The 25,742-nt window shown below is 50.4% G+C and overlaps 1 protein-coding gene across 1 annotated transcript in view; it reads left to right on the top strand.

Moving 5' to 3' along the window:
* Positions 1 to 424: 424 nt before the first annotated feature.
* ALX4 (ALX homeobox 4) overlaps positions 425 to 25,742 on the top strand; it is a 40,957-nt gene continuing 15,639 nt past the window's right edge. The window contains exon 1 of the mRNA XM_003781249.3: positions 425 to 1,007. Within this exon, the coding sequence (XP_003781297.1) occupies positions 548 to 1,007 (460 nt within the window). The 5' untranslated portion in view covers positions 425 to 547. The remainder of the gene's footprint in view (positions 1,008 to 25,742) is intronic.

The raw sequence follows: 25,742 nt of genomic DNA, 5'->3' as shown, positions 1-25,742 counted from the left end.
AACTCGGACAACCCGCCAATTCGCAGCCAGGTCTACAGAAGCCTTGAGGGTCCTGGCACCTACCCAGCCCCACCTCGAATCTGAAAGGCCCTGGGCTCCTCCAGGTTGAATCTCGGGCTATGGAGTTAGTGGCATCTCCTTAAGAGAGGAAAGAAGGAAGGGAGGGGCAGGGGGTGGTGGAAGGAGAATAGGGAGCGAGAAGGAGGGGAAGAAGGAGGGGAGAAGGAAGGAGCAAGTCGGTTCAATCTTTTTTTTTTTCTGCTTCAAAAACCTTAAGAGGGTTTGAGAGATCTGGTCAACTTTCTGAAACATCTGAATCTTTTTACAGCCCTCGGTTCTTTCCCTGGGCCAGCTGTGGGGAGAAGACGGGGGAGGAGGGGAAGAGAGAGAGAGAAGCGGGTGTGGAGGGGGAGGAGGAAGAGCGCGCAGGCCGGGCGCCGAGTGCACGGCCATCGCCTCCTTGCCTCTCCAAACTCCCAGCCAAGGCGCGCGGTGGCGTCCTCGCGCCCTCGCTCGCGCCCCCGCCCGTCGCCCGCGCGAGCCAGGCATGAATGTTGAGACTTGCGTCTCTTACTGCGAGTCGCCGGCCACTGCCATGGACGCCTACTACAACCCGGTGACACAGAGCCGGGAGGGCTCATCGCCTTTTAGGGCATTCCCTGGCGGCGACAAGTTCGGCACAACTTTCCTGTCGGCCGCCGCCAAAGGACAGGGATTCGGGGACGCCAAAAGCCGGGCCCGGTACGGCGCAGGGCAGCAGGACCTGGCTGCACCCCTGGAGAGTGGCGCCGGGGCCCGAGGCTCCTTTAACAAATTCCAGCCGCAGCCGCCAGCCCCGCAGCCCCAGCCACCGCCGCAGCCCCAGCAGCCCCAGCAGCCCCAGCCGCCCGCACAGCAACCGCATCTTTACTTGCAGCGAGGCGCCTGCAAGACACCCCCGGACGGCAGCCTCAAACTCCAGGAAAGCAGCAGCAGCCACAACGCGGCCTTGCAGGTTCCCTGCTACGGTAAGTGCACGTGCTGGTCACAGGGTGCTGGGGACCTTCGGGTCCACAGTTACGGCATCCCCCGAAACTCACTAGGCTCGCGGGAGGTGGGAGTCCGCGGGCTAGGGAGGCGCGGAACCAGCGATGGGTGACTCCAGGTTGTAAAGTTAAGATCGACTGCTCCGAGGGGGCCGCGAATCTGTTCTCCCTCCTTCCAGCCCAAGCGCTACTATAATTCGACCAGGAGTTTGTTTCTCATGGTCTCTTCGGCGTTTCCACAAGCCGCTTGCTTTGCCTGCGGCTCTGGATTTGAAGCAGATGCTTCGTACCAGCTCTAGGCGTGAGGGAGAAGGAGTCGCGCGGCGCCTCGCTCGGGCGCTGTGCTGTGGGGCTGCTGAGGCCTCGCTCCACGCGGGCTCGGAGGCTCCTCGGTTGGCGCTGCAGGTGAGAGCATCGCAGGTGCCGAGCCTGACCCAGAGCCCGGACCACAGTTGGTGAAGCCCTCACGGGAAGCTAAGGCGCAGCGGTATCGCACAACTGTGGCTACGGAGACCTTAGGATCCCAGAAAACCCTGAAATCCTGGGACCCAGGGCGCTGCTTGTGGCGGGGATTCAAGCCGGCCTGACTTTCCCGGTGCCTTCTTGTCGGCCATCCTTGGAGGCGGCCGGCCTTCGAACAATGGTTTAGAGCAGACCAGCCACCGAGACATATAAAGCCGTGGACCTCCAGGTGGCCCAGGGCTGTGGGAAGAAAGAAGGGTTTAGGTTCTTCTTTGGGCCCACAGGGCTCCCGAGGGAGACGGCCTAAATGACCTCCAAGCCCTCTTGAACTGGAGCCTGGGTCTCCCAAGTCAGCAATCATTGCACTAGGAGACAGCTCTCAAGGGCATTTTGAAGCCAGAACAGTTTAGGAGTCTAGGCCTTCTCTTCTTCCACAAAAGAAGTTTGGGGTTGGGGATCCCCAAACTAGAAGGAAGAGCAACTGAGAATGGAGGGAAATCCTTTTCTGGGCCAGAAGCCCTTGTTCCACACTCTCCCCCTGAGGCCTTGGGCTTTCGGGCAAGGGCCTGGTGAGATGAGCTGGTCCTGACAAGGCAAGGCATTCCACTGCCCAGTGCAGCAGGATGGAGGGGCACTAGGCCTGGGGACAGAGGTGGGACATGGGGGAGGCCTTGATGGCTTTAACATTAGGAAAACAAATGCTTTCTCATATTCACACTCACTCTCGCAGGTTCAGAACTAGTCTGTAAATGGTTGCTGACAGGCACAAACATATACACAGTCACACACTTGCCTACACTTGCATTTTACACACACATACAACCTCTTCTTTATGAGCAAACATCCATCACACCCCGAAAACACACTCATGTGGCCTCAAACAAGGTACACAACTCCCAAACCCACAGGACAGGACTTCGGGCAGATTTAGAAAGATCTGGTGGCCTTTTCCCACTTCCTCCACCTTTCCTTTCCACCTCAAGTTGGAATGAGATCAGGCACTCAGATCACAGCCTCCCCCGGCTCCGGCTCCTCGCAGGTGCTCCTTGGTGCTCAAGGACTCAGCCTTGTGCATAAACACTGGCCTTCCCACCGTCTCAGACCCCCTCCTCATCCCTGTCATTCAGGTCTTAGGTAAGAGCAGGTCGCAGCCTGGGGGACCCATGGAGTTTCATTGTGAACAGCCAAGGAGGGGACTCACGTTTTTTTCTCTCCCACTGCTCTGGTTTTTGTATTTTAAGGAAATCCACCAATGAGACCGCTGAGGAAGCTGAGATATTAGGCAAGAAGAGAGCCCAACAGCTCCCAACTACTTGGTAAAAGATGCGGTCAGATCTGAGACAAGGCGGAGAGGGCTGAAGGCGGAGAGGGCTGGCCCCTCTGAGCACCTTCTCTGTCCCTTGCTGGACCCCAGCAACCAGCCTGGCCCTTCTTTTACTTAGGGAAGAGGCTAGCCACTTGACCTGGGACTGCCCCTAACCTATAGTGTGACCTGAGAGCAAGTCGCTTCTCTAAGTTCCAGTTTCTTAATATTCATCAAAGTGATAATAGAACGGCGTCTCTGGGTCCTATTATGGGCAAGAGCCTCCTTCCTCCATTCCCATCCCGTCCTCCATGCTGTTTAGAACGTTAGAACACTCCATTCTGAGGACAGGACAAGCCCCTGCCACTGCTCTGGGCAAAGTCATAAGCTCCAGGTTGGGACCAAAAGCATACTCTATCCATGCACAGAACCCCACCCCCGTGCAGCCTAAGATGGAGGCACTGCTCAGGGCAAAGCAGCCACTAACCAGCAACGAGTCCTTGTTTGTACTTTGTGCTCTCTCAGCAGCTGAGTTTCCCTGGCCAAGAGATTTCTGATTCTTGTAAGGATAAGGATTAGACGTGTTAGGTCTAAAATGGGAAAACTGAGGCACCAAGAGGCGAAGCTCCACTCTCTACAGAGGTAGCCAGGAGGGAGGCCTCTGGTTTGGGCTCTTTAAACCACCAGAAAGCAGGGAAACTGAGGCATGCGGGCAAATTTTTTTCCATAGTTGTGAGAGTGTATACCCAACAGGTTTCAAGGAAAAATCCTCTGAGGTTTCCAGGAGCTTGAAGAAAGTCAGAGGCAGAGAGGACCTTGGTGCCAGGCCTGGCCTTGGCTGATCCTAAACCTTGCCACCCTTTCTGGCTCTGGGGGTCCCTGGCAAGAAAAAACACTTGGAATGGGGGAAGGCTGCGAGATCTCTTACTGGACCTCAGCTGGGGGGCACCCTCCTGTTGAAATGTCCCGCAGCTGAAGAGGTTGAGGATCGTAACTGGGGCAAGGACACGCTAAGGGAGTTAAGGCAGAGTAGCCACCTCCAGTCTGCTGGCTCTGTGGTTTTTGTCCCAAGTTGTCCAAAGAGGAGATGACGGAAGTCCTCCCTGGCTGCAAGTGCCCCTTCCCTTTCAGGATCTTCGTTTACCTATCAGTACTAAAAGATGACTCCGAAGTCTTCTTGGGGTACAGAGACATACGCGTTTTTATAAAAGTGTTCCAGCAAGTCCTTCTGCAGTCCGGACATATCCACGCTCCTGGTCCACACTTTGGCCTCTCTTAGCGCCTGCCCGAAAGTAGGGCAGGCCTCCTTGGCCCCAGAAGAGGCGTCCGGTTGGAGACTCCACGTTTCTCAGCCACGAAGGGCCTCTTTGTCGCCAGGAAAGGGACTCTGGTGCCTTGCTCCCCGCCCCCCACCCCTACCTCCATCCGAAGCCAGAGCGAAGGCAGGACGCGGGTCTGCTGCGGGAAGTGCCCTGCCTCCTCCTTCCCTTTCGCTTTCGATTCGGTGCACGCAGATTTTTGTCAAGAGCCGACTGCTCGGTTTCCCACGCATCCGCCCCCAAAGTCAGGCTCTCAGTGCCCAGGTTTGGGAGACTTGAGCTAGGCTGGAGCCCCCGGGGTGCGGCTGAGGGGCCCATGGCCATGAAACGTGTTAATTCTTCTGGGTTGCATTTAATGCAGTCAAAGAATGGGGTGTGTAGTTACATTTGACTGAAGACCCCAAAAAGACAGGGAGAAACGGAGAGGGACCCATAAGTAGCAAGAGCCTATGGGAGACTAGGAGGTAATCTGGGGAACCGGGAGCTGAGAGATGAAGCCTATTCGGGAAGGGAGGAGATCCCCGATCAATTTTGAAGGGGAAACGGAGAAGGAAGATGCTTTTAATCTTTTACTTTGTTAATTTCCATTGCCGCCAGCCTGCTCCGCATACGTTTTTAAATAGGAAAAAAAAAAGAAAAGAAAAGAAAAGAAAGAAAAGAAAAACAGAAGGCCTGCATTAAAGGTCTAGTATTGTTTTTAAATCAATAGTCTTGCACGAATCCTTCTTCATTATAATTTATCTACAGTGAAGCACACAGCTCTCAAAGAAATTTAGAAGAAGTGTTATGCATGTGTACCCGGGTAGAACTACAGTCCGGATGAAGAAACAGACCCTTTAAGTATTAAATACGCACGCGGAAAACTTTTGAGGAAAAAAACTCTTTGTAAGTTGTTTTAAGAAAATTTCAAAAGAGACTTCAGAATGCCAGCAATTCTGTCTAGTTCCCGACTGACCGTGGTGTTTCTTGAGTAGGGTGATTTTGTAAGCTCCACATCGTAATGCAGGTTAGAACCCGCTACGCCGAGAACTTCGCTTTGGCTGCCTGGCTGTCCCGGGGTCACCAAAGCCCGGAGCGGTGCGCGCTGGGCTGCTGGGCTGCCGGCCTGCCGCGGCAGGGAAATGAGTTAAGACACCACAAGTAAAATTTTGCCAAGGTCCCGAGGACTTCGGTTTTGAAGAGCAGCTGGACGCATTTTCCTCGGGACATAACTTTGTCTCGGCCTCAGCCCCTTGCTTTCTTCCTGAAGCTGCGCGCGGCTTCGTTTGGGTGGCAATTTGAAATATGAAATGGAAATATAGTGGCCTTTGCAGCTGTTGGGGTGAGGGGAGGTTGGCTTTCTGGGGCGTTCGTCCAGAGGTTTGGGACGGAAAGGAGAGGACAGTTGCCGGGAGTCCCCCGCGGCTCCGCGGACTTGGGGTGGGGAGTAGGGAGCCCGGCTCTGGCGGTGCGCTCAGACGCTGGGACAGGCGAGGCGGATGAGTAACCGAGTGTGTGATCCGTAGGGGAGAGAAAGCTGGACCAGAGAGAGCTCCCTGTAGTCAGAGCCTCAGCATCCTCAGCCCAGCAAACCCCTGCTGAGGCTGCCAAGGACCTACGCCCCAGCCCTGTTTCGGGTGGGGACGTGAGACCCTCATCCTGCGTCCGGACGGACGTCGCCTGCCGGGCGCCACCTGGCCACGTGTGCCTGCAAGCGGCCGGCTTTCCCAGTCTCAGCTACACGTCCTCACTGAGGTAAAAGGCAGGTCATCGAATTGGGAAACCAAAACCTCGAGAACCTAGTGATGATACCGCCCAGTGAATCCAGAATAGAGGCGAAGGGCTTTGTAGTGCCACTGAGCAAGCGAGACCGAGCCTTTCTTCCAAACGGGACCCTTGAGGGGAAGGAGGAGGCTGCTCCCTCCAGCCAGCAAGTCCTCCCAGCCTCAGCCCAGTACGGGTATCAGCGGATTTTTCTCCGAAAGCAGAGCTCCCAGTGGCCTCCAGGGACTGCCCGGCAGGGGAAGCCCTCCCTTCCCCACTTTTCTTATACAGATGTATCAATGAGAGACACCCCCACCTCTCCATTAAACATGCTCCCTCCGCATCCAGGACAGGGGTGCTGCCCCGGTCTCGTCAGAAAGGCTGGCAAAAATTCAGTGGTGCCACGGAAGCCTCCGGGGTATTCAGGAAAATATTGCATTCAGTTGCACCGCAGCCGTCCTCTCCATCGCCAGCGCATCCTGTCACTTTAAGAAAGACTAGCTTCTCTACCCATCTCACCTTGAACCTGCAGCACAAAAGGGGAGAGGGAGGGATGGAAAGGGGAGCTGGGGTTCAGCAGAGAGAAGAGACTGGTGAAAGTACAGTTCCGTGGTTCAGTGGAGGGAAGGCAGGATTGTCAGATGGTTCAGACGACCCCAGAGGCAACCGGAAGGATCTCTGTGGCATTCTGTTCTGTGATGTGACTTCTAGAGTGCTTTTTTGCAGAGGAGGGGGTGACTAGGAGATACTGTTGGGGGCGAGAGGGGCCACCTCCTGCCAAACGCCTGTCTTTTCTGGTGACCTTGCCTCACGTACTTGGTTGTAGCTGCCTCCTCGCTGTGTTCCAGACAGGGACGAAACTGGGCATGCTTCATTAGATTCTTAAAGCAGATTCATTTAGGGTGAATTCTCATTCTGAACTGGGGGCAGCAGAACACTAGCGTTGGCTCCATGCCCCTCTTAGTGGATGGTGAGCCCAGTAAGCACAGCAGCTGGCTCTCCCAGCTCTCCAAAGGCCACAACTGGGAAGGTTGGGAAGCTGTGGAAGGCTTGGGCTGGGACCCTAATGTCTGACTTGGCACAGGCGTCCAGCAGGGCACACAGCCCAAGCAAATCGCCACAGGTCTCCCCCGTTGTGTTCACTACTCCCTGCTCAGCCTTGGAGAAGTCCTTCCTGCTTCTGGGTCCATATTTTAGCTCTGTGAAATGCAGGAGTTTGGGTAGTTTCCAAAGACCCTCAGGCTTTCTGCGCTTATGCCAGTCTGGGCCCACATTTGCCCCCTTTTCCTTCCTCCCCCCTACAACATACATTTTTGGCTGAGAGAAATTGGGATAGGGTGGGCAGAAAAGGCTCTCCTAAAAGCTAAAGCAGGTCCTGATCTGGTAGCAATCCCAGGATACAAAGTCGGCTGGGTCTGGAGGGCACCCTGAATGCAGGTTCTGGGCTCAGGACTGGTACGTAATAAACGGGGCGGGGAGGGGTGTGAGCCACCTGCATCCTCTTGCCCACAAGCTGAGGCTCAGGAGTTCCCGGCTCCTCCAGGCTGCTCATGTCCTTGTCTCCACTTATCTTTCTATCCCTGTGTTGCTGGAGCTCCTAGTATGAGCCAGACCTTCTCCTAGAGCCCACGAGCACCTGTCTCCTCCGCTGCAGGGTCCGTCCTCCCAGGTATTCACTGGGTGGATGATGAACCAGTGTCTCCTGCTGTGTTGTGCCCAGGATAGTTAGCACACAGGGAGCTTACTCAGCACCCTGGGCTGTATGAGGGTACACCTGGAGACCTGGAGATCTGTGTGCCTGTATAAACAGTGCCGTTGTGGACAGCTGTGTACCCCACTCATCCTCACTGGTTCCGATGAATCCCATTGTCTGAACGTGTTCCAGGTTGGGGCCGAGAGTACTAATTTGTGGGTACTCCTGTGTGATTATATGGAAACCCCCCAGCACTGGCATTTGTGTTCCCTAGTGTGTGACTCCCATACATGCTAGGGTGAGTGTGGCACACGGCTCCGGAGGCCCCTCCTGGGCTGTGTGTGGCATAGCCTCTGCATCCAGAGTTGTGCCCCAGGGAGCCAGTGACTAACTAGCCCTTGCATCACAGCATGTGGCCTTCCTGCTGCTTGTCTCAACTCCCAGGGGAGTCTGACTCATTGAATGGCAGGCAGAATTTCCCTGTGGCCAGTCTCTGATGGGACCCACCCAGCCCCAGCGTCATCCTGGGGCCCTCAGACATGGTCCATCTAGCCCCTCCGTCCATACCACAGGGAGGCCTTTTCCCAACCAGCCAGCTCTGGGATATACCCGTTGTCCTATGCGATTCACTGTGGAAGAGAAGCCATCCTCAGCAACACCTTTATGCGCATTGCAGACCCCATTTAGCACATGGGCAAACTGAGACCCAAGGAGAAATGGAGCCCTATGTTAGCTTATTAATAGGAGAGTGGAACCCACTGAGTTCTCCGCCTTCCGCTGGCTGGGGCAGGAGGCAGAGTGATTGGGGAAAATCAGTCTCACCTACTGTTGCTTCCATCCAACCCCTCCCATGCACACAACCCTGCAACCAATAGGACAGATGCTTGTAGTTCACTTCTGTCTCCTTAGAAATAATCAGCCCCCACTGTGAGTTCCTGGGGATCAGAAGGACAACAGGAGAGCACCCATGGAGTTTCCAGTTGGATTGCAGGGACCTAGCTTGCATGCAGCCCAGCTGGTTGGGACTCCTGCTCTCTGCCAAGCTGGGTTTTCTTTCCTAAGTTCATGAAAACCGCATGCCAAGGTTAGCTGAGGCCAGATGACCAACTTACTCCACTGCACATGATTGTCCGCCAGGCCCCAAGGGGCCTTTGGTTGCATCCAGGAGCCTGGTCCCCCCACCCATCACAGGATGGGTCACGGTACCACAGTGAGTGTCCCACCCAGTGCTGGAAGAGATGGCAGTCGTCTGCTGGGCCAGATGTCCGATTTCACAGATGAGGGTACTGAGATGCCTGATTCCACTTACTCATCATCCACCAAACTTCGCCTGCTGCTGTGCCAACCTGTGTGGGGGATTCTCAGAAGCTCTGGACACAGCCCTTGCCTTCAGGTCCAGAGGCAGTGACAGATGAGAGACTTCACAATTCCAGGTCACTGGGACCAGTGCCTGGATGGGGGAAGCCCTGACTCAGGGCCTGATGAGAAGATCTGGTTGACTTGCCCCAGGGCGTACAAGTGACAGGAAAGACACTCCCAAGGTTCTGTGGCTGGCTCATTGGCAGCCACCTAAGAGGAGGACTCAGGAAAGTTTGGGGAGTTGAGAGTTCCCCAGACTGATGACTCTTCCCTGGGAACTGGAAATCTTTGGAAATCTTCTCTTCTTGGCTTTCTCTTTCCCTCTGTTTGTGCTTTTCCTGCAGATCAGATGTGGGTTCAAGTCTCGGCTTGTCCGGTTCCCCTTACCTCTCTAGTGGTACCCAGTTTCTTCATCTGTATAGCAGAGCCATTGGGGCCTGTCTTGCGAGTGAGGAGGGTGTGATGATAGAGGGTGGTGCACCTGCAGGTGCATCCTGCACTGCCAAGTCCTCTGCCCACCCCTCACTCTGCCCTGTGAGGTTGCTGGGATAGTGGAAATTGTGGCAGTGGGGTTCTGATGAGGTGTCAGGAAGGAACTGAAACTTTGGGTGCCCTCGGATATGTGAGCCTCCTCAATGTCCAGGGCTCCACCTGGACATATAAGTTCATTCACATCTGGTTCACATCACAACACTGAGCTGGGACAACTCCAACTCCATGGCGTCTGCTTTCGAGGAAGGCACTCCCCCTCACACAGGGAAGACAACTTGTACCCGGCAGCTCAACTGCACAGGTCTCCTTTGGGGGCTCAGTCTCCACATCTGTGAAACCCCCTTCATGAGACGTGATGATTTCAGAGGCCCAGGGGTCCTGTGATAGTCCAGGCATCGAGAGAAAGATGGGTCCTCTGGATCCTCAGGGACTTGGAGCCCCGACTCATTGTGCTGAGAGAGGGAGAAGGTTGGTCCAGTTTGCCATCGGATAGGAATCTGGCAGGTCTCGCCCAGCCCCTAGCCTCCACTTTCCTCTCTGCAGGACCGAGACCATAATGGGGTGTGAGGCAAAGGAAGACTAGAGTTAGCAGGGCAAGACCTCTACTGCTTCTGAGCCACATGATCACCCAGATTTACTGGGTGCTTCTGCCTGTGTGCCAGGCAATGTGCCAAGCACTTCTTGTGTATTATTTCATGCAATCTCCATCACAATCCTGTGAGATTGATACTGATAGCAACCTTATTTCATGCATGAAAAGAGAAAGATACGGAACTTGTCCAAAGGTGAGCACCTAGGAAGGAAAAGGCAAAATTTTGATGGCCAAGGACTCCAAAAATCTAAAAGGCATCCTTTTATAAGATGATCCTAATTGGATTTGGACCCTATCTTAGAGGATATGGAGACAAAGGATGGGGTCTTCCAAACAGGGCTCCCAAAGAGCTCTTCTCAACTTTATACCTAGGAATACAAGGGGGGGGGCGGTGAAGGTGCATTAAAGGCTGCTTTGACATCTGGCAGGTTCAAGTTCTAGACCTGATTCTGTGACCTGGGGCACAGCTTCTTCACCTGTGCTAGATGAGACAAGGGTGCCAGTCATAATATAGGTGTCTCATAACTGGTATGAGGGATTACTGCGTGAAATTCCAGAAGCCCCAGGAACATGCCAGAACCTCTGATGGAGGTAGACTGGAGCTGAGGGACCCCTGTGGGATCTGGCAATGGGGAATTAATACCTCCCTCCTAGGAAAGTGAGGACTGCCTGCGGCTTTTTCTGTTTTGTTTCAAACTTGTTCTCCAGAGCCTGAAGCAGGACCTTGTGTATGTAGTAGGTGCTCAATAGATGTTTGTTAATGAATAAATGAATGAATGGGTGATATGGGAAGTGAATATGCTGGGAACTCTGTAAATCTTCCCATCCTCTCTTCCTTCATCCTTCCATTGACTGGAGATCTGGGGTGGAAACATGACTCCCTGTGCCCTCAGGAAAATGATTCCCTTCCTGCGAGGATACCTGTAGGGTATGAGGCAGGGAGGTCTTGAGCAGCCCTGCTTGGCATAAACCTTGGTCCTCTCAGATTCTGGAAGTTCCCTGCTGGTCCCTGCTCAAGTCTGGCTGCCAAGGCCGGCTCCCGTCAAGTACTGTTCTCCCCCCATCCCTGACTCTCTCCTCCCCTCAGCTCTCCCCCATTCTCTGCAGTGAGTTCCAGGTCCTTCCTTCCTGTAGCCCTACTCTGGGCCCCTTGTTCCTTCCTGCTGCCTGCAGTGGGGCCACCTGAGAGCTACCAATGATTCTCCTGAGTACCCCATACTCAGTCCCCACCCTGGGGTTCTGGGATTCACTTGCAAGGGATTCAGCCTTCTGGTCTGCCAAGGACTCCATCCTGACCTTACCTGGCTCCCAGCAGGGCCTCCAGCTCAGCACTTGTTGTCTCTGAGCGCTTGAGTCTCAGCAAAGGCCTACATATCCCCATTTTACAGATTCGAGCCTTGGCTCGGATGAAGGAGAGGTAGAAAGGCTCTTAAGGAAGACACGAGGGGAGCACGCATGTGCGTCCCTGCACCATGCTCAGGACCTCAGCCACGTTTCATGCCCTCTCAGTGCTTCAGTCCCTTCATCTGCACAGAGAGGATGATAATACCCCCCTGGTGCCCACAGAGCTGTTGTGGGGATGAAGCAAGATGATTCACATGAAGCACTTAGAGCTGAGCCTGGGGCGTAGTCAGCGCTCAGGGGGTGATGGCCACTGTTACAGTGAACCAGGCACTTGGAGGATGCATGGACAAAGAAGCAGACAAGATCTTCTAGAAGAGCTTCTTCCTCTCTCTTTAGACAAGGAATTAGGTGCAGATGAAATGGTATGAAATGCCCTGGCAAAAACTTCTCCTCCCATCCAAGAGATCCTTCAAAGTTGCACCCCGGTGTCTTTGGCAGTGAATGAGCTGACTCTGCCTCAGAGAGCCAACAGCCCTGTTAGAATGTGCTGAGTGCGGTGGGAACCCCCAGGGATGTGCAAATGGACTGGGGCTTCCTGAGTAGGATATTTAAGTAGACTTTGGAAGCTGAATAGGAGGGAGTGAGAAATGGCCCTCTGGACTCGGCAACAGCATGAATCAGGTTGGAGAAGAACAAGGAGCAAATGTGGGTGCAGGAGCATGGTGGGTGCTGGGAAGCCAGCTGAGGAGCAGAAGAGCAGGAGCACAGCCGGGAGTGCTGTTCATTTTCTGCCATAGGGGTTCACACTCTGGGGAAGCAGGACTCTGAGCAGGGCGTAGAGAGGCAAGACCCGGAGTTGAGTGCTCTTTGCTCTGCTCAGTATGACTTTTATTTTCTGTAATTTCCAATTTAATTTTTCTGCTACCAGCATACTCCCCAGCTCTTATTTATTTTGGGTGGGAAAGAAGTTGGTGGATTGCTTGTAATTATCCTACACTTTTAAAAGAGAAAAACATAAATATGGACTGGCCTGATAATTTTATTATCTATTTTAAGTTACATAAGATAATTCACGTGTTTGTGTTAGTTTTTGTCTATAACGTTTTTGAGTGTGATACTTCTTGAAGCCATCTCTGGGATGAAGGGCAGGCTTCCTCTTACATGTCTCATGGCAGAAAACGGTTCCTCCCCTTCCACCTTCCTCACTTCTGTTGCAAACCACGTGATCCCTTGCTGATTTTTTTCCATTTTTGCATTATAAAATATATCTTCCCATTTAACCTCTCCTCAGTGTCAGAAGATGTTGGTCTTCCCCTCTCCCTGGAATTTCTGTTCCTCACATTGCTCACAAGCTGAGTGATGAGATTTCTCCTGCAGAAAAAGGTGTGTCTGCACTTTTTATCCACGCTCCTTATCTAATGAGTAAAGGATGTAGCTGTTCACAACTGCGACTTCAATCAGCCAGAAGAATAATTTTTTCCAGCATTTGCAGGACCTCCTTGTAAATCCGTAACATCCACAGTACTGATCAGCTCTGTCCACTCCGCCCATAAACTTGGTGGATTCTAAAATGTCACTTTTTCAAATTGAACAGGCTGTTACTTCCGACAACCAGCGGTCAGCTGTGTTTGATGGCCAAAGAAGGTACTCATCATTGTCACTAACCTCTTGTCATAGAACGAGACACACACACACACACAAAAACCCCGTGTTGGAGTCTTCCAACTCAGGAGCGGGTCAGATGAGATCCAACACACGGTTGGAAAGGGTTTAAGTCAAAATCTGTACTTTACGTAGGAATGGATTTTTAGTATAGTGAAATAATATACATAACATAATCATGTTAATAACATAACATTTACCATTTTTGCCTTTATAAATGTACAAGGTAGTGTCATTAAATACATCCACACTGTTGTGTGACCGTCACCACTATCTCGGGAACTAGCTCATCATCCCAAACGTTGCCCCTATCCCCTGCCTCCCACAGTCCCTGTCTGCCTCTATTCTTCTCTCTATGAATTTTCCTCCTTTGGGCACTTCACACAGGGGGACTCATACGGTATCTGTCCTTTGGAATCTGGCCATTTGTTTATCTTTGAAGAGATGCCTATTCAAGCCCTTTGCCTGTTTTTTAATTTGGTTTTTGTCATTGTTGTTGAGTTGTAGGAATTCTTTATATATTCTGGATATTAATCTCATATCAAAGATATAATTTGCAAGTATTTTCTCTCTTCCTGTGGGTTGTCTTTTTGAAGTCTGGATAGTATTCTCTGATGCACAAAAGTTTTTAATTTTGATAAAGTCCAATCTATCAATTATTTTTATTTGCCTGTGCTTTTAATGTCATATTCAAGAAATTGATCATTCTAATGTCCTGAATATTTTCCTATATTCATATTTTCTATATTCAATATTCATGATTCAATATTTTCTTCCAAGAGCTTTATAGTTTTAGCTCTTAAGTCTTTTACCTACTTCAAGCTAATTTAGGGTACAGCATAAGACTCTCATTCTATTCTTAACACACATATCCTGTAGCACATGCAGAAAAGATTGCCCTTTGTCCACTGAATCGTCTGGGCACCTCTGTTAGAAATCCATTGATCATACATTTACATGAGAGTTTACTTCTGGGCTCCATGTGGCTTTCCAGTGTGAAGCCTGGAATCTCACAATGCACAGGGAGCCTCGTGGGTCATCCATCCACCTTTCTTGCCTGCTGGCCAGTGACTGACTGGCCACAGAGATTCAGCCCAGGGACACATTTGGTTTTTTCCCATGGGAGCTGGTGAGACCTGGTGGAAGGCAGAGCCACAGGTGAGGGCTTTAGAGCCACAGCCTTTGCCTCTGGCTAACTGAGGGCCCCCCATCCCACTGCTAACCAACCTATGAAAACATGGCGAGGATGTCATATGCTCTTAGGGTGCACGTACCCCTCTCCCAAGACACGGAAATCTGGGACCACCCCTTTCATTATGATGATTCCAGAATGCTCTCCCAGGGGAGCTGGGAGGAGCTTCAAGAGGGAAACCCACTGTCCACACCCCACTGTGCACATTGGGGAGGTTCTCTGTTTTGTTTCCGTGAGAGGCACTTGCAGCTCCCTGTCCCCACCATAGTCCTGCAAGTGAGCAGCACAGGCAGGGACTGGGCGGGGAGGGGAGGGTGGCCGTATGTCCACCTGGGGACACCCCCCAGCTTAGGTACCTAAACAGAGGCCGGCTTCAGCCTAGCCTGTGACCCAGGTGCCCTAAGATAAGTAACAGGCACAGTTTCTTAAGTTCCTGGAGAGTCACAGAAACCATGTTCAGCCCACAATTGGGCTTCGCACACTGCCGGTAGCATCAGAGTAGCTCAGGACCTGCAAACAGATTTCAGCTCGAACACCTGAGTGGCCTTGGGCAAATGACTTGACCTCTGTGCCTATTTCCTTATCTGTAAAATGGAGATAAGAATAATATCTCCCTTTAGGAACATGGTGAGGCTTAGATAAAGTAAAATGGTAAAAAGCTTAGAGTATTTTCTGGAGCAGAGAACATGCTCAGTAAATGTTTGCTGTTATTATTAATATATATACATATATATTTAGAGATAGAGTCTCACTTTGTCACCCTTGGTAGAGTGCCATGGCGTCACAGCTCACAGCAACCTCCCCCTGGGTTTAGGCAATTCTCTTGCCTCAGCCTCCCGAGTAGGTGGGACTACAGGCACCCACCACAACGCCTGGCTGTATATTTGTTGCAGTTTGGCTGGGGCCGGGTTCAAACCTGCCACCCTCAGTATATGGGGCCAGCGCCCTACTCACTGAGCCACAGGCACTGCCTGTTTGCTGTTATTATTGATAAGCTGTCACTAGAACCCTATGTGGGACCAGCCAGAAACCTTGACAGGCAGTTACAGATGACTTGAATGCATAAAATTGGAAAATGAACGAATTGTTATCAAGTTTGCTATTACCATGTGTTGATAATGTCTTTTAAAATACAGATTAGCAATGGAAGGGATGGGGGCTCATCATCTGCATGGCAGGAGGGACTGAGGAGGGAAGAAGGGCACCCATCCCCCTCACATCCTTCAGACCCAGTCACCCCAGGCTGCTGTTCCGTACTCCCAGGTGTTGTGAACTGGGGTGTTAACTCACTCCCCTCCCCTACTGAATGTCTGTTCTCCGCATTTATCTGACCCAAGCTTCAGGCCAGGGGGTTCCCAAAGGCGGGACTTACATTGTGTATGTCTGATGGGCACAGGGCTAGGCACAGAAAATCAGGCTCAGGGAAGCTCAGGGAGGCTCTGCACAACCCCCAGGCTCTGATGGCCTGTCTCCAAGGAAGAAGGCACCTGGTGAGTGTCTCATTGGGCTGGCCCTGGCCTGGGGTCTTTCACTCAAACCCACTGGAAGATATTAGCATCCCCAATTCACAGGTGAGAAAGGTGAGGCTGAGGGGGGCAGGGACTTGCCTGAGAGTCCTGCTGTGAATGGAACCTAGATGTCCGGAAACTAAAGGGTCCTCTTCCTTTTTACATGCTGGTCCTGTCCATTAGGTCCTCAGGCTGATGCCCACGCCTGTGTGCCCATTAGACAGGGCCAGCGCGTGAAGAGTGGACGCACCTGGGAGGGTTTTTGGAGCACACAGCATGCCATACACACACCGCACGGTCTCCTCCTCGCCTGGTGAAATGCTGACCACATCCCCTGACCACCCAACTTGCTCCTCCCTCATAGTCATCCTCAGAGCTAGCCCCGACCCCCCACTGTCAGGGCAGCTCCATGGATGAGGAAGGAGGCTCTGACAACTCCTTCTCTAAGCCCTGTGGCAGGGGAACAGCGAGGGTCCCGCTTTTCTCGTAAGCATATGTGCCTGGCCCATGGTTACCTAATGAGTCTGCAGGTTTCAGCACCTAGAGAGAAGATTCCACAGAAGCCAGTCTTGTGTTCCACAAAGTACATTCTCACGGTTTCAGGAGATCCCCTGAGAGGCAGTTACAGGTTGAAAAGAGATGTATTTGTTTCACATCTACCGTGGATTAAAGTTTTCTCAGTAGAAAGAAGGTACATACCATACCATGCATTGTAAAGCAGAGACTTATTTGAATTTTTTTTTCAGTCCTGATGAGCAGGAGACAATGAAAGAACAATTTTGAGCCGACATATTGAGAATACTGAAATACTGAACTTTTTTTTTTTTGAGACAGTAGCTCTCTGTTACCCTAGGCTAGAATGCCATGGCCTCATAGCTCACAGCAACCCTAACCTCTTGGGCTGAAGCAATCCTCTTGCCTCAGCCTCCCAAGTAGCTGGAACTACAGGCACCCACCAACATGCCTGGCTAATTTTTCTATTTTTTCAGTAGAGCAACTCTCACTCTTGCTCAGGCTCGTCTTAAACTCCTGAGCTCAAGCAATCCACCTGCTTCGGCCTCCCAGAGTGCTAGGATAACAGGCGTGAAACACCACGCCCAGCTGGAAATACTAAATATTGTTTGTATATATAAACTGACTGTATATGCAAAATACTTGGAACCGAAATTCTAGCCATTCACACAGAAATGCTAACAAAAGCATAGAAATAACTGTCCTTTAGAAAGTTTGAATATTAAACCATATAACAGTTGTAAATGTCAAATTTTAAAAGCAAATATTGAATGATATTTTCCATCCTAATCAACTTTAACCAGCAGCCTGATAATCAATTCAACTATTACTTTTCCCTTCTTGCTCAAGGGGAGAAAAGTCATCTTGCCTTTTCTGTTTGTCAGTGATTCTTTTTTTTTTTTGCAGTTTTTTTTTTTTTTTTTTGGGCCAGGGCCGGATTTGAACCCCCACCTCTGGTATATGGGGCCGGCGTCCTACTCCTTTGAGCCACAGGCACTGCCCTGTAAGTGATTCTTTAAGGTAGAAAAAACATGTCTGAGAACAAAAACACTCAATGGTGGTGAAAAGCAGCAAATTCTTGCCAGGCTGATGTGGTCCTTGTGCAGGCTGAGAAATTCAGTTGCTCAAGATTATTTCCATTCAATAAGGATTTGGGCTTATGTCAGGCACTGGTTGGGGTGAAGGGTTATGTTGCCTGGTAACACATCTTCCCTGCCCCTGGTGAGGGTACTAAAGACAGAGGCTGTCACCACCTCACACTTTCAAAGTTTTTAAAGTCTATTTAACAGAATTAATTTACCTGTAATATCTGATTTTCACAGTGGTTTCCCTCCAGTTAGTCTCTTTGCTTTATATACATGTGTATGTGGAATGGGCCTTAATTGAAAGGGACCCTGGGAGTTACTTCAGATAGAGCAGCGGTTCTCAACCTGTGGGTCACAACGCCTTTAGGGGTCGAACAACCTTTCCACAGGGGTCTTCTAAATACATCCTGCATATCAGATATTTACATTATGATTCATAACAGTAGCAAAATTACAGTTACAAAGTAGCAATGTAATAATCTTATGGTTGGGGGTCCCCAAAACGTGAGGAACTGTAGTAAAGGGTCATGGCATTAGGAAGGTGGAGAACCACTGAGATAGAGGTTTCTGGTTCATAAATGTGATTCAGGGCAGCCAGGGCTGGGGAAGCTTGAACTGAAGAGAATGAGCCCAGGGAGGAAAGAGGGTCAGATATTTGCAGGTGACTTTGCCTTTGCTTTGGTGCTACACTTGCCAAACTTACCCCCCAGTAACAACCATGTTAATACATCAAGGAGGGGTGCTTTGGGCTGGCCACATGTGTTCATGAGCTCTGCTTCATTCAGACCTCAGCCATTCTGGGCTGTGGATATTCTCACACTCCCTTCACAGATGAGGAAACTGAGGCACCAAAGGCCAAGTCACTTTCCCGAGTGTACCTTTCTGTGGCAGAGCTGCAGAGTGGCTTGGGAGCCCCCTCAATAATCTCCTTTAGGCTCCCCCGTATCTCCGCTGGGGATACCTGACGTTTCCTAGTTTTATGTAAGGTGCTAGCTAACAAGGTCTTGATAGACCCCTCCAACCACATCACTGCCTCAAGCCCCTCCTAGAGGGGGGCTACAGCCGTCCCCAGAAACACCCCCCACATCCACCGCTGCCCAGGACTGGGCTGGACGACGCCCTGCTCTGCCTTCCACCCTGCCTGAAACCACCACCTTCCTCACCAAGACGAACCTTTTGAGCAGAAGGGGAGTGTTTCACTGGGCTGTGTGTTTTCACCACCTGGAACTTTACCCAGCATGTAGCTAGCTGGTGCTCCAGAAATGTTGCTGAATGAAGGAGTGAAGCAAATTCAGTGGCAGAATCAGGGGTCAAGCCCAGGCCTGCCCTACTCATCGCATTTCACCTCGTGCAGGATTTAAGCTTCTCTGTGTCACCCGGTTTGGGCCCCAGAATGACACTACAGTGTCTCCATGGTTGGGTGGCAGGTGCAGGGTTTTGTTCTGTTACAGAGGAAAGATGGAGACATGGGGAGTTAAGTGAGAGATGGGGCCACATTGAGGGTCACGTGGTTTGGTGGGGTAGCGAGGGCCAGACAGAGAGGTGGGTGTGGGAAGGGCCAGATGCAAGTCCCCATTCCTCCACCGAGAGGCCTGGTGACCCCTCTAGGGTCTCCTTGTCATGCCTTCAAGGAGAGGAGCTGCCTACTGTGGTCTTGCACTCCAGGGGCTCGTTGCTAGATGAGGGGAGACCCAGGAGGCTCTTTCTGCTTCTCTGGTGGTGCACCCGGCCAGGGCCAGGATCACACGCAGCCACCCAAACCAGGAGATGGTATTTAGGGACAAGACCTGGGCTTGGCCCTGGAAGCTGGGAAACTTCTAGTGTCCTTGAGGGGAGTAGGTGACAGAGGTGCTTAGAGTCCTGGCTGAGGACAAAACCCCATCCCACCTCAGTAAGCATCAGAAGGTGATCTCCTAGTGCTTGATCATCAACAAGGCTTCTGTCTTGGGGATTTAGTTTACATTAGCCATCTGAGATAGAAATGACTCCTATGGGCTCGGCATCTGTAGCACAGTGGTTATGGCAGCCACACACACCGAGGCTGACAGGTTCAAACCCGGCCTGGGCCAGCTAAAACAACAATGACAACTGCAACAAAAAATAGCCAGGTGTTGTGGCAGGTGCCTATAGTCCCAGCTACTTGAGAGGCTATGGCAAGAGAATTGCTTAAGCCCAAGGGTTTGAGGTTGCTGTGAGCTGTGACACCACAGCACTCTACTGAGGGCAACATAGAGAGATTCTGTCTCAAAAAAAAAAAGAAAAGAAAAGAAAAGAAAAGAAATAACTCCTATGGCTCAATGATACCTCTTTAGGACAAGCCTGCTGTGCTCCTTCCCAAGCTCATCTTTATAAGAAAAACAATTCATGTTGGGTGTTGTAGCTCATGCCTATAATCCTAGCACTCTGGGACAATGAGGCAGGAAGATTGCTTGAACTCAGGAGTTCAAGACCAGCCTGAGCAAGCACCAGGATCCTGTCTCTTAAGAAAAAGAGGGAGAGAGAGAAAAAAAACAACTCATCACTGCCTTCAGAGTCAGTGGGCATGGAGCAGTACTATCCCCTTCAAACCCCAGCTTTGCCTTCCTAACTTTGTGATCTTGAGCAAGTTCTTAAACTTGCCCAGACCTCAGTTTGTTCATCTGTAAATGGGTATAGTAATACTGACCTCATGGGGATCTGAGGAGGATCAGTTGAGATAGTGGATGAGTCTGCTCCTTACTGTGTCATCGCTGTTATCATCAGCTCTGGTTGCAGACCTCCCCATCTCAGGTTTCTCACTTGGTACTTTGCACAATTGGGGGTGAGGCTGAGGTGTATTATCTCGTTTTACCATAGAATGGAACATGCCTTGCCAAGACCCTCCATGGCCTTCAATGCTTGGTTCAAGAGCCATTCTTGTCACGGAGCCTTCTGCAACCTTTTCAGCTGAAACTGACCACCCCTTTCTGCAGGCCCCACCATGTCTCAGTCACACTGCTCTTGCCCTGTTGATCCCGTCCCACTTGACCCTACTTGTTCCTTGTCCTTCCCTTCCAGGAAGCTGAGACTCCTATGAGGAAGCTCTGAAGAGATGCCCAATGAATGAACAAATAAGACAAGACCCAGGTCGGGGCGAGAACAAGACAGGCACGAACTGGGGGCTGGAGGGGACCCAGATCTGGACAGAGGGGCCCAGGGCTGAAGGCAGGATATAGGCCCTAAGGATGATGTTTCCTCTCAACCATTTTTTTCAGGTATAAAGAAAACTTCCTCAGTTGTACTAATGGTAGGACACTTGAAGTTGTAATAGAGTCAAAAAACAAAGTACTTTTTAAACATTAAAGTTCCAACAGTAGCTTGACCTTGGCCTCTAACAGGTCTCTGAAGAGCTGTTTAAAGCAACCACATGTTCTGATTGGGTCACGATTGCTTCCACAGAAGGGAGGGCTTCCAGACGGCCGGGGAAGCCAGGTTTGTTCCTGGAGCTGGCATTTGCCTTGTGATTTTGATTCCGGCATCTGCCCGTCTGCAGAGGCTGGAGGGCTGGTGCTGAGGGGAAGGCAGGAAGTATGCTAACTAAATCCTAGTCAGGATCCCCTTCAAATGATTGCAAACACCAGCTCCACAAGAGGGCTTCCTGGGGAAGGTGGTTCCTTCCCATGAGTCTGTATCCTTTCAAAAAACTTTTTATTTTGATTTAATATCAGATTGAGAGATAAGTTATTAATACAAGGAATTCCCAGATCCCCTTTATGGTGATTCCCAAACGGTGACTTTTACCGTATTTGCACTGTCATTCTCTCATCTCTCTCCTTATGTATCTGCGGCATGTATGTATCACTGCTATGTATGCAGAGCGACACGGACATATATTTTTTTCTGCACTGCTTAAGAGTAAAGTTGCAGACGTATGCCTCTTGCCTGTAAGTACTTCAATATGTAGGTCTTAAAACAAGGCCTTGGTCCACATTTGTGCTCCCAGATGTTCAATAAAGTTAGTCTTAGGTAGGGCAGTTTTATCAGGGCCAGCACACAGGTGGGTGCAGTGGGGTTGATCTCAGAGGCAGCTGAGAGGAGCCACTCTTCCTGTGACAGCACCTTCTTTCCTTTCTCCTTGACCTTGTCTTCTGTCCACCTTTTCCTGTCCCATCTAAGGCAACCACTCCAGGAGGGCCCAGTGGAAGTGCTGTGGGCTGGAGTTCAAATCTCAGCTCTGCCCTTAACCTGCTGTTTATTCTTAGATAAGTCTCAGTTTCAGGGGCTGTGAATGGGGATATTTCACACAGTGGTTGTAAGGAGGCAGTAACCCTAGTGGTGGCATAATAGAGGTCCTCGAACTCTGTAAAGTACAAAGCATATCTCCTGGTTTGCTTGTGAGAGCTCAGTGTCAATCCCTGTTCCTGCCTTGGTTCTCAGAAGCCCACTTCATCTCTATAGCCAGAGAAAGACCCTCCTCTCCCCGGCCACCATTGGGAAGAAATGAGGGAACTAGTTTGAGGGTGGAGCAATGGAAGACTGGGGTTCCCTGCCAAGGCCTCCCTCAGGAACCCACAAGTCTGCCAGGCACACAGAAAGCTACTGGGCAAAATAGCAGGGGTGTGTTGGGAGTTTTGCAAGGCTCAATCCTTTGTAAGTTAGTCACATGTTTCCTGAACACCTACTGTGTGCCAGTGTGGCTGGAAGGCCAAGGAGTCCCCAGAGGTCTCTACCAAGATAAGTGACTTTGGTGATTACAAATGGGTTCAGATCTCAGGGCTGTTACTCAGTTGCCAGAAACACTGTATGGGTCCCTCCTCTCGAAGCATCAGTTTGCCCATCTGTAAAATGAGGATGCTAATAAGGCCCAGCTTATAAGTTCCTACCATTTGGGAACTCGGAGGGTACTGGAATGGGCCAAGAATGTGAAAATAGAGCAGTGTGATTATGGTCTATGATCCTAGCACTCTGGGAGGCTGTGGTGGGTAAATTGCTTGAGCTCAGGAGTTTGAGATCAGCCTGAGCAAGTGAGACCCTGTCTCTACTGAAAAAAAAAGAAAGAAAGAAAGAAAAGAAAAGAAAAACTAGCCAGGTGGCAAGTGCCTGTACTTCCAGCTACTCGGGAAGCTGAGGCAAGAGAATCACTTGAGCCCAAGACTTTGAGGTTGCTGTGAGCTTTGACGTTACAGCACGCTACAGAGGGCAACAACGTGATACTCTTTCTCAACAAATAAAAAGAATGTGAAAATACTCCCAACCAAGGGAGGTAAGAGCTCTGCATTGAAGAGCAGGGACCCACCTCATCTGTGCCCCTTGTAGTGCTGGGATGGTGGCAGACACATAGTAGGTCTGAATAACTCTCAGGTTGGCAGATCTTTCAGGTGGGGCCTGGATCTTCAACCAAACTTCTAGAAACCTCACTGGGCTCTGGGGCCCCCAGGGGCGCCACCTTCAGCCTAGACTTTATTGGAACTGCAGTGCCTCCTGGTGGTCAGAGTGAGAAACTGCAGCCTTGATCTTGGTATGCAGGGAGTTGGGCCCTAGAACCCCAGTGCAGGAGCTGGGAATCAGCAAGCAGCCAAGGTTGGTGACTCCTTCTGAGTCTTGTCTTCCCACAGAGCTGGGCCCCGCCACAACCTCTGCTCACTCCTACCCTGGCAGGAATTCACTTAATGCTGCTGAACTGAGGAAATAGAAGCCCGGGGGCTTGCCGGGGCCACAGAGCTGCAGGGTCACCTTTGGTCCTTCATGCCCTGCCCTGTGGCTGGTTTCCTGGAAGTCTGTTCATCCAGCAAGGCCCATTCCCTTCACCCGTCCCAGCCATGCCAGAGGCAGATGGGGAGGCTCCTCCCACCCAGGTGCACAACTGCCTTTGCATTAACTACACAGGGACCCTGAGTACGGTCTTACTCCAGGCCCAGGCCCAGCTCCAAGCCCCAGCAGAGCATCAGGCCCACCTGATCTACTCAGGCTAGGAGAGGACAGGCCCAGAAGCCAGTGCTTTAAAGCAGGGCATTCGGTGTCTAAGAGGGCAGCACAGGGGCATGGGGAGGAAGAAGGGTGACCCTTGGCTGAGTCTTAGAAGCCCAAGAGATGCCATTCACAGCAGAAAAAAAATACAAAAAAAAGAAGTTTCACTATATTAGAAACAGAAAAATGTAAACTAAGATAATTATTGCTTTCATCCATCACACTGGCAAAGATTTTTAAAACATTATAGTGACAGGTATTAGTCCTGAGATGGGAGGTAGCTGAGGAAGTTGGCACATTTCTAGAAGACAGTTTGGTCATGCTTCTCAGAGGCCTGAAGTTGTGTGTCTGATTTAACTCCCTAATTCTAGTTCTTGGAGCTACTTCTAAGGGAATTGTCACAAATGTATCAAGAGATTTAACTACAAGGTTGTTCATCACAGACCTGTTATGATTTCAAACAATCAGAAACCTGTGTGCTGGGCAGTAGAGGATTGATTGAATAAAACAGAGCTTGTCCATACGTTGGAATGTGTTGTAGCTGTTAATAATGGTGTGGTTAGCGGGACTTTACCTAACAAATGCAATCAGTGTAAACTGATTTCTTGTACCCTCAACGAATCCCCAACAATTAAAAAAAAATGGTGTGGTTAGAAGAATATAGAACAGTGTGGAAAGTTGTATAGGACATAGTACTTAGATGGGGAAAAAAAGCCTTTTACAAAAAAAAGTGTTATATATGTGTGTGTGTGTGTGTGTCTTGATAGTTTTCTTTTGGTTTGTTTTGATTTTAAAACTTTTCTATAGAGAATACATATTACTACTTGTACTGATCTTTAAAGAGAAAGGTATTCCAGTGCTGGCTATGGGTAGAAGAGGCTGAAGGCTGTGTTGGATGGAGGGAAGGTGCCACAGGAGGGGGGAGCAAGTCTATTGGGCTCAAGAGAGGTGGAGGGGTAGGCGTGAGTCATGGAGGCAGGAGGGGTCCAGTCTTGCGTGCAGGAGCTAGAGTGCCACATAAGCCCAATTTGTAAAGGTGACAGATTTGGCAAAAAGTAAGCAAACCAACAACAAAACCTGGCTGCTCAAATCTGAATTTCAGATTAAACAAGGGATAATTTTTAGTATAAGTATTTCCCATGCCATATTTGGGATCTACTTATGTTTAAGAGGTATTAACTCTTTATCTGAAATTCCAAGTTAATGGAGCCTCCCGTGTATTATCTGGCCATCCTAATGAGGCTCGGAGAGCCAGTGAGAGGTCCTGAGGGGATCACGTGTGTGTTTTATACCCTCCCTGGTTTGCTAGAGGGTGGTGAGCCTCAAGGTGGAGAAACCCAGGAGGGTTTGGGAATGGAGCACATGTGCTCTGGGAGTCACCGGGATCCCAGAGTTAGAGGGTTTTAGTTTGTAGGGACAGTGGCCAGTCCCCACCACAAAAGGGGCTTTTCTCTGCAGCTTTGCTAGCCTTCCTCCACCTAGGAGCGGGATTGCTGGGGGGTGAGGTGTGTGTAGGTTTAATTATGTAAGACACACCCACTGTCACCCGTGATGTGTGAGTTTCAACTGCCGCACACACCCACACTAACTTTGTCAAGTTTCCTTATTTCCACTGTAAAAAGTATATAGTAATACCTCACTTGGTGGTTTTACAAGGTGTGACAATTAAGTTCATGAACTTGCCACCGTGCACTTACATTGGCAGCGTGGGTAACCAGCTCAGGGAGGTTTCATACCTTGGGATCTCTGTGTCTCACAGCTCTGTTCATGTCACTGTGTGGCACTGTCTTGCTGAGTGACAGCCACTATTGTTGTTGTGTGTTTTGTTTGTCACTGATAGAATGTTGGAGCTTACATTAGAGCAACGAACACATATTAGATTTCTTTTTCTTTCTCTCTCTTTTTTGTTTTTTTTTTTTTAAGACAGAGTCTCACTTTGACACACTTGGTAGAGTGCTATGGCATCACAGCTCACAGCAACCTCAAACTCTTAGGCTCAAGCAATTCTCTTGCCTCAGCCTCCCCAGTAGCTGGGACTACAGACGCCTGCCATAAATACCTGGCTATTTTTAGAGACAGGGTCCTGCTTTTGCTCAGGCTGGTCTTGACTCCTGAGCGCACACAATCCACCTGCCTCAGCCTCCCAGAGTGCTGGGATTACAGGCGTGAGCCACCGCACCCGGCCTTTAAATTTCTTGTTAAACTTGGCAAAAGTGGAAGTGAAATCAGGGACATGTTAGTCCAAGTCCATGGGGATAATGCCAGTGTACAAATGTATTAAACATTTTTCTGGGGGTATCGAGTCACTGATGAAGAAAGGTCAGAATGGCTAGTAATAAGCAGAACTGATGAAAACATGGCAAAACGTCATCCAATTGCCCATTAAATCATTGGCTGACTGTGAGAAGCACGGCAGAGCAAGTCAATATTAATACAGAGACACTTAGGAAAATCTGAACTAGAAATCTTGGCTAACACTCACGGCTGTTGCATTTCCCCCTGATGTCCTTTACTGTCCCAGCATC

Source organism: Otolemur garnettii, unplaced genomic scaffold, assembly GCF_000181295.1.
Source record: "Otolemur garnettii isolate 467f Iridium unplaced genomic scaffold, OtoGar3 scaffold00001, whole genome shotgun sequence".
NCBI lineage: Eukaryota > Metazoa > Chordata > Mammalia > Primates > Galagidae > Otolemur > Otolemur garnettii.
The sequence above is the reverse complement of the archived record's forward strand: the minus strand, read 5'-3'. Positions and strand labels throughout refer to the sequence as shown.